Genomic DNA, 7,886 nt, shown 5'->3' with positions numbered 1-7,886 from the left:
TTAAATTTGAGCAGGGATGTCCAACATTCATTGTAGCACTATTCACAAGAACAAAAGGTAGAAACAGCCCAAGTGTTCCTGATGGACGAAAACAAATGTGGTATATCAATATATTGTGGTGTTATTCACTTCCATCAAGTCAGCCCCATCTCATGGTGACACCATTCACAATGGAACAAAACGCTGCCTGGTCCTGGACCATCCCCATACCCAATTGTGGACCGTCATGACCCATAGTGTTTCTAGTGACTGATTTTCAGAAGCAGATGGCCAAATCTTTCTTCCTAGTCCATCTTAATCTGGAAGCTCTGCTAAAACCTGTTCAGCATCATAGCAACATGAAGCCTCCACTGATGGACAGCGTGGTGGCTGCACATGAGATGCACTGGCCAGAGCTAAACCCAGGTCTCCCAGCACGAATTCTACCACTGACCCCTAGTATATCCTTACACCAAACCAAAACCAAACCCACTGTCATCAAGGCAATTCTGATTCATAGCAACCCTACAAGACAGGGTAGAACTGCCACATAGGGTTTCCAAGGCTATAAATTTTCATGGAAGCAGACGGCCTCATCTTTCTCCCACAGAGTAGCCAGTGGGTTTGAACCACTGACCTTTTGGTTAGCAGCCCAATTCTTTAACCACAGTGCCACCAGAACTCCCTATATCCATATAAGGTAATATTATTCAGCCATAGAGAGATGAAATTCTGATACATGCTACAACATGAATGAACCCTGAAAACATTATGCTGAGTAAAATAAGTCACACACACAAAAGGATAAATATTGTATGCTCTCACTTACATGAAATACCCATAACAGGCAAATGCATAGAGACAAAAGTAAATTAGTGGTTGCCAGGGACTTGGGGGGTGCAGAGGGAATGGGTTATTGCTTGATGGGTACCGTCTGAGGTGACAAAAAGAAAAAGTTTTGGAAATAAATAGCGGTGATGGTAGAACAAAAGTGTGAATATAATTAATGCTATTAAATTGTATACTTAAAATAGTTAAAATGGCAAAATTATGTTAACCACAATTTAAATTAAAAAAAAAAAAAAAACTTAAACCAGCCGTTGCAACACATAGAGGACCTGCTAAAACACAGACTACAGGACCCAATCAGAGGTCCTGCTGAGCAGATGTGGGCGTGCAGCTCCAGAATTTCTATTTCTAACAAGTGCTCCAGTGCTGTGGTCCAGGAGCCACACTTCATGAGCCACAGATCGAACTGTGGTCAGTGAGAGGAGAGGTCCATCTGTGCCGAGGGACTTCTGGGAAAGGTTTCTTTCCGCATAAGGAGACACTAGAAGAGATAACCCTCTTCTTCCCCAGGACCATTTGTGATGGATATGCTCTACAGCTACACTGTCCAATATAGCAACCACTAGCCACATGTGAAAGGAGCTCTGGTGATGTAGTGGTTATGGTATTTGGCAGCTAACCTAAAGGTCGGTGGGTTGAACTCACCAGCTTCTCCGTGGAAGAAAGATGAGGTAGTCTGCTTCTATAAAGATTTACAGCTTTGGAAACTAAGTGGGGGTTGCTTTAAGTCAGAATCAACCTGATGGCAATGAGTTTGGTTTGGTTTGAGTCACATGTGGCTACTGAACACTTGATATATGGCCAATGTGACTGGGAAACTAGAATTTTTTATTTGATTTCATTGTCATTGATTTAAATTGAAACAGCCTCCTGTGACTAGTGTCAATATACTGGACATCACAGCTCCAGACACTTTCAGGGGATGGCTGTGACATCTGGAAGTGGTGGTACAGGCAACGTGTCATCAGCCTGAAAAGGAGACACCACACAGAGAAGGGTGGAGCCAGAAAAGGCACAGAGATGCAGAGTCACATCCTGACATTCTGGGCCCCACCTCAGGACTGCTTGCTATGTGAGACAATACATTTTCTTATTGTTTGACGAAGCGTGAGTAGGTGTTCTCTGTTGCTCATAGCCAAAGGCCTTCTGTGGAAAAATGGAACTATCCATCCAAAGACAACATCAACTGCAAAAAAAGAGAGCAAACGCTGGTTCCCCATGAACACAGAGGGTTTGACAGGAAGGGATTCAGCCAGTTCTTTCAGCACTACAGATGTGCACAAAGAAGGCTCAGCCTACTTTAGGAAAAACATCAAAGCATTGCTCTCTGCCTGCCTATGACTCCCAAGAAGTATCTAGGAGCACTGCCAACTCCTCCATCCCAAGGCTGAGTTTAGAATCAGGTGGTAGGTCCCTGACACGATGTCTCTTCCAGGATATACAAAGGTGCATCTGCACAAAGTACCTTCCTACTCATACTTGTAATTCCACTTTTAGTAATCACTGCTGTGGGCTAAGCAATACCTCTCTCTGGAGTCCCCTTCTAAAATTCAAATGCTCCTAGGAAAGGTAACAACTTGAGTCCTGAAGTTGCAATGTGAATGAGCGGGTCAGACAGTTGTTAGATTATGAGTACCTTGTTCCCAAGGGGAATAGGGAGCCCGAGAAGGGGGAGGTATGAGAGAGGCAAGAGGGGTGCACTCAGGGCTCCCCAGTCCACAGAAGCCCTACCTTATTCTTGTGCTTACCCTGACTGGCCACCCCTATGTATTTCCTGAGGGGATCAGTTCAATGTGCAACCTTCCAAAAATCCCATCATTCGGTCAATCTGAAAGCACCCAAAGCAGGCAGAACAAAGCAATACAAGAATGTGAGGAGCTCTGAATCGTAGTCCCAGAATAGTCCCTCCTGACCCATAGACATGATGAAGGGACCCTGCTACTGCATGTCTTCTCTTATTATAATTATTTAGCTGTCGTTCTCCCATAGACCTGAAGGTTCACAAGCACTGGGACCACGTCTGGCAAGCTGGAAGAGTTCAGTAAGTGTTGACCAAATCACCGTATGAAATGTCTACCCTGGGTAGTTCTGGAATCTCAGGAATAGACTTCCCCTTTCTGGTATCAATTTCCCTATCTGTGTACAAGGGGGGAAATGAAATAATTAGACCAGATGGCCTCTGTGAGGCCTTCTGACCCAAAAACTCCAAGAACTCACCACTGAAGGTACATCCATCAGGGTCCTATCAGAACATCTCAAATCACACTAGGGATGTTAAATGCCAGCTGCTGTCACATCAACCCCAACTCAGAGACACTCATGTGTATGAGAGTAGAACTATGCTCCACAGGGTTTTCAGTGGCTGATTTTTTGGAAGTAGATCTTCCAAGGTGCCTCTCTGCATAGACTCAAGCCTCCAAGCTTTCAGATAGCAGCCAAGTATTTCAACTGTTTGTACTAGCCAGCGAGGGACTCCTGGGATGTGAAATAGAGGTTAACAAAAGAAACTGGTCACAGAGGTGTGAAAAGGCTGAGAGACTATTCTGACCCTCTTCCTAGTGTATTTTTAGACATTTAAGTGGGTGTCACCTCATGAGCTTCTGAACCCCATGTTCAGAGAGATACGTCCAATTCAGCATGGACCGACTCTCTTGTCCCCATGGTACCACAATGCCCTGTGGGCTGTCCTTGCTTACAGACTTTCAAAGGTAACGAGTCTCATGGACAGTAGTCAGTCACTGAGTTCCTCCAAGGCCTCTGAGGGGAGGGGAAGGTGTACACAGTGGCATAGTCAGGAGAAGGTGAACCATGTGCTCCTCCAGCAACCACCTTCCTTCAAACACCAGTGCCAGGTTTCTGCCCTCCTCTATGAGGAGGACCAAACTGCTGATTTGAGAAAACATGAATGGGATCAATAGAAGATGATCTCATGTATCATCTGATAAGTGAAGGCCAACATTCCTCCATGTGCTCCCATGCTGCTCCAGCTCACACCAAGACCCTGACCCGTCTGGCACCTAGGACAGTGGTACTCACCCACACTGCTGAGGGAACCGCTGCTCTCGGAGTCTGAGGGCATGATGGACAAGACACTGTAGGTGGAGCCTAGAGACAGAAGAGGAAAGCACTTGTTAGTTAACTCCAACAGGGTCACTCGTCTATCCTCAGCCAAGGCTGGGCTGTGGGAACCAGCACCGCACCACGGATAGAAATATAGACTCAAGGGCCTGGCAAAGATGATGCAGGCAGCAGGATCTGGTCTTGGTGTTTCTGCTTGGCCCTCAGCCTCTTCTTTTCACCACACTCCTGCTCTGGAGGACTGATGACCAGGCAGAAGGGAGTTTGGAACCAGGCAGCTATCTCCTGGTGTGAGTCTGGGGAAAGGCTTTGCCAGTGAGCAACATGCCCCAGGACAGAATGTGGCCTGGGAATTTCCTACAGATTTTTATGTCTTATTCTGGCTTCCAAGCAGAGGGTAACAGAGCATAGATGACACAGCAACAGAACGATTTGTTCTCTGTGCCTGACTGTCCTGCTTTTGTGTCCTAACTGTACTCAAGCTCAGGTCTTAGTAATTTAGCCAGTGTCTGCCCTTTTATTAAAGTTGCTCATAAAATTATAAGCAATTACACTGTCACAAAACCAGGGAGTAATGTGTATTTTTTTTTCTTCTTCTTCTTTTTGGTCAACACGATGTTGTTAACTCCTGACCTGTGGACACACAACCACTACAATTTGGTTTGAATTCAAGTATTTCCAAAGCCAGGACATTACCCACCTGGCATCCAAGAAAAACCTCAGCATCAGGAAGGCCAGTTTCTGAACTCAGCTCTGTCCATATATGAGTTGCTGGGTCCTGCTGAGCAAGTCCTTTCAGTGTTCTGGACTCTGTTTCCTGGTTTACATAATAAAGGGGTTCAACCAGATGAGCTATGAGGCTCTTTCCCTGTCCAACATCAGTGCTTACATTTTCCACTGATTAGTGTTTTTAGAAACAGAGGTGTGCTTTTGCCTGTCAAGACTACAGGTGACACAAAATTAAGAGGGAAGCCAAATCAACTAGAGATTAAATTGGGAGTTGGAAAAAAGCACAGCATGCAGCAACCATGGGTCAAAACCACAAACAAAAGCCAGGTAATGGGAAAAATGTATTGTTTTGTACTTAGAACCAAAAGAACTAGAAGATAAAGAAGAGGTGCATCTACCAGGCAGACCGGGTGAACCAAAGATGGGCTTTTTAGCAATAAAGCCTTCCAGCAAGCTTTAGGGCTTTGGGAACAGAAAGCTATCAAGAACTAATGAGAAGAGAAATGTAAGGGCCAAACTTAACGGGTTCTCTCCAATCTCAACTCTGGACACCCTCAGAAGGGAGATGAAGAGATGGGAAGGGAGCACAGGGAGGAACAGGGGGAGAGAACCTCAAAGGGAGGAGAAGCTAAGGGGAGGGGAAGATCAGCAGAAGATGGTCTTCTGGGGAAAAGGGGACAACGCAAGGGGGATAGGAGAGACCTTGGGGGCAGCCACGGGAGGGAAGGGAGGGCAGAGACAGAGCCTTGGTCTAAGATGTGCAGGTGAGCTGGTACTTGTGCCATCATAGAAAGAGATGACAGGGGAGAGAAAAAGGAAAACAAGAAAAAAGAACTCGGGTAACAGCAAGGTCTAGGACAGCGGCCAAAAATGGTTGGTGGCCTCATTATCGCATTTTCTGAGGCCTCACTGAAGAACCTGAGGGTGTTTAGCCTGGACTGAAGAGCGCTAGGGGCATGAGCAGATGATTTGTCTTCCAACAGCACTGTCAGAAGGGATTAAATTGGTTCTCTATGGCCTCTGCTGGGGCAGGAGACTACTTCAAAAGAACTTCCAGTAAAACCACTCAAGCAAAGACAGAATACCCCAGCATTCCTGGGCCCCCTGCCGCAGCCTGTAGGGCCCAAGACAGAGGGTGCGTCCCCTAACACACCCCATCATTCATCTGGAGTCTCTAAAGGGGCTGGTGACTCACGCTTCCTCCTGATGAAACCCGAACCTGGCTGAAAGGACTTGGTTCCAGCCTTGACCCAAAATACAGAGCTTTCCCTTTACTCCAGAAGTCAGCTTGCTGGCCTTTCTGACCAGAGAATCACTGGGCAGACATGCCCCCTCCTGCTCCCCAGCATCTGGGAAGAGGAAGGGAAGAGAAAGCTACTCTCCCCAGGGCTGTGAAGACAGAGGTACCCCTGGCCCCCAGGGACACTCACCACCAGGGCACCTGCCTATCTCTACCCTCTCCCAGCTCATACCTTGAGTTCCCACCCAATATTCAGGATGACTCTGGTGCCCAAATCACTGTTGGCCCCATATGTGTCCATCAGGCTCCTGACAGGTGCCTGGAGCCCTGTAAGGCACTGGGCCAGCTCTGGTAGAAAAGAGACAAGCCAGGGCCTGTGACATTTTGGGGAAGTCCCCTCCCCTCTCTGAGCCTGTACAATGAGGCAGAGCATTGTAGTTACCAAAGCAAGAATGCTGGAGCCAGCCTGCCTGTGCTCAACTCCCAACTCTGCCAGTTACTGGCTGAGTGCCCTCAGGTAAATCACTTAGCCTCTCTGAGGCCCTGTTTGCTTTTCTGTACCATGGGTTAAGAGTAGAGCCTACCTCATAGAGATGCTGTGAGGATCAGCTGAGTTAATATAGCATAGCCAGTGCTCAAAGTGTGGGCTCCTGTCATTATCGTCAAACCAGACCAATGCTGAGGGCCCCTCCACCTCTGCCATTCTTGATCCTTTGATTACCTATGTGGAAAGCTGCACTAGAGCGACAAGGTCAAACAATCCACGAGTGACATGAATAATAATAACAGCTAGTATTTATTGGACACTATTAAAATGTACCAGGACTGTTGACAAGCACTTTGCAAGCACTGTCTCATTTAATTCCCATAACAACCCTGAGATTGTCATTAGGCCCATTTTACAGAGGAGGAAATTGAAGATTGAGTAACTTGCTTAAGGTCATGGTAGAGCTAATAAAGCCTAAACAAGATACTAACCCAGGCAGTCCACCCCAGAGCATGTGTTCTTAACTTTTATACTCAAGCCTGCTGCCTGGCTCTAAAGCTGCAAAAGCAGTCAGGGAGACTTCATGGAGGAAGGGCCTGGAGCAGACCTGGAGGACAGTGCGCCTGGAGAAGCACAGGAGAAGCCAGATCAGCTGTCACGGAGGCAACAGGTAAAACCCGGCCCACTGTGCACATGAGAAGGAGCAGGACAGGGCTGGCTTCCCCCAGGGCTGACCAGCTCTGTGGGTGGGCATAAATCCTCCCTGCCCTCCTTTTCACAGCAATTCTGAGCTGAGACAGAAATCGAGACTGAAAATGAGAATAAAGAGAGGGGGATGAGCCATTGGTTTGGTGGCCTCTGACTTGCTCTGTCCTCTCTTGCCCACCCCAACCCCATGCCTGTATGGGGTACAGAAGCAGGTCCCAGAACGCAAGCCAAACCCTCACTAGAGAATCTCTCAATTTCATGAGCTGCAGAAATGAGGAGGTGAGAGGGTGGAAAACTGCATGCATTGGTCACCCTAGCTTCTCCACCTCCCTGCTTCTGAGGACCTCTGAGACACTGGAAGGGTGAGCTCCTTTGGCTGATAAAAAGCCCACTGCTAGTGGGATTGAAAAATGGAGCCGCTGTCATGGAAACAGTTTAGTGATTCCTCAAAAAGTTAACCGTAGAACTACCGTTATTTAAAAAAATTAAAAAAAAAAAAACCACTGTCATTGACTCAATTACAACTCATAGAAACCCTGCAGAGTAGAACTACCCCAGAAGATTGATTATAAATCTTTACAGAAGCAGACTGCCTCATCTTTTGCCCCGTGGAGCAGCTGGTTGGTTCGAATTACAAACCTTATGGTTAGCAGCCAAATGCTTTAGCCAGTGCACCACCAGAGCTCCTTCTTGTTGTTAGGTGCCCTCAAGTCAGTTTTGACTATGTTGTTGTTGTTGTTGTTATGTGCCGTCGAGTCGGCCCTGACTCATAGCGACCCCTCCTTGGGTTTCCGAGGCAGTATCACTACGGAAGTA

The 7,886-nt window shown here is 47.1% G+C and overlaps 1 protein-coding gene across 1 annotated transcript in view; it reads right to left on the bottom strand.

The window, feature by feature from the left end:
• DLG5 (discs large MAGUK scaffold protein 5) overlaps positions 1-7,886 on the bottom strand; it is a 222,015-nt gene that overhangs the window by 127,929 nt on the left and 86,200 nt on the right. Inside the window, exon 2 of the mRNA XM_007938647.2 lies at positions 3,865-3,933. Coding sequence (XP_007936838.1) covers positions 3,865-3,933 — 69 coding nt within the window. The remainder of the gene's footprint in view (positions 1-3,864; positions 3,934-7,886) is intronic.

Source organism: Orycteropus afer, unplaced genomic scaffold, assembly GCF_000298275.1.
Source record: "Orycteropus afer afer isolate SDZICR_OR568_19922 unplaced genomic scaffold, OryAfe1.0 scaffold00052, whole genome shotgun sequence".
Classification (NCBI taxonomy): Eukaryota; Metazoa; Chordata; class Mammalia; order Tubulidentata; family Orycteropodidae; genus Orycteropus; species Orycteropus afer.
The sequence above is the reverse complement of the archived record's forward strand: the minus strand, read 5'-3'. Positions and strand labels throughout refer to the sequence as shown.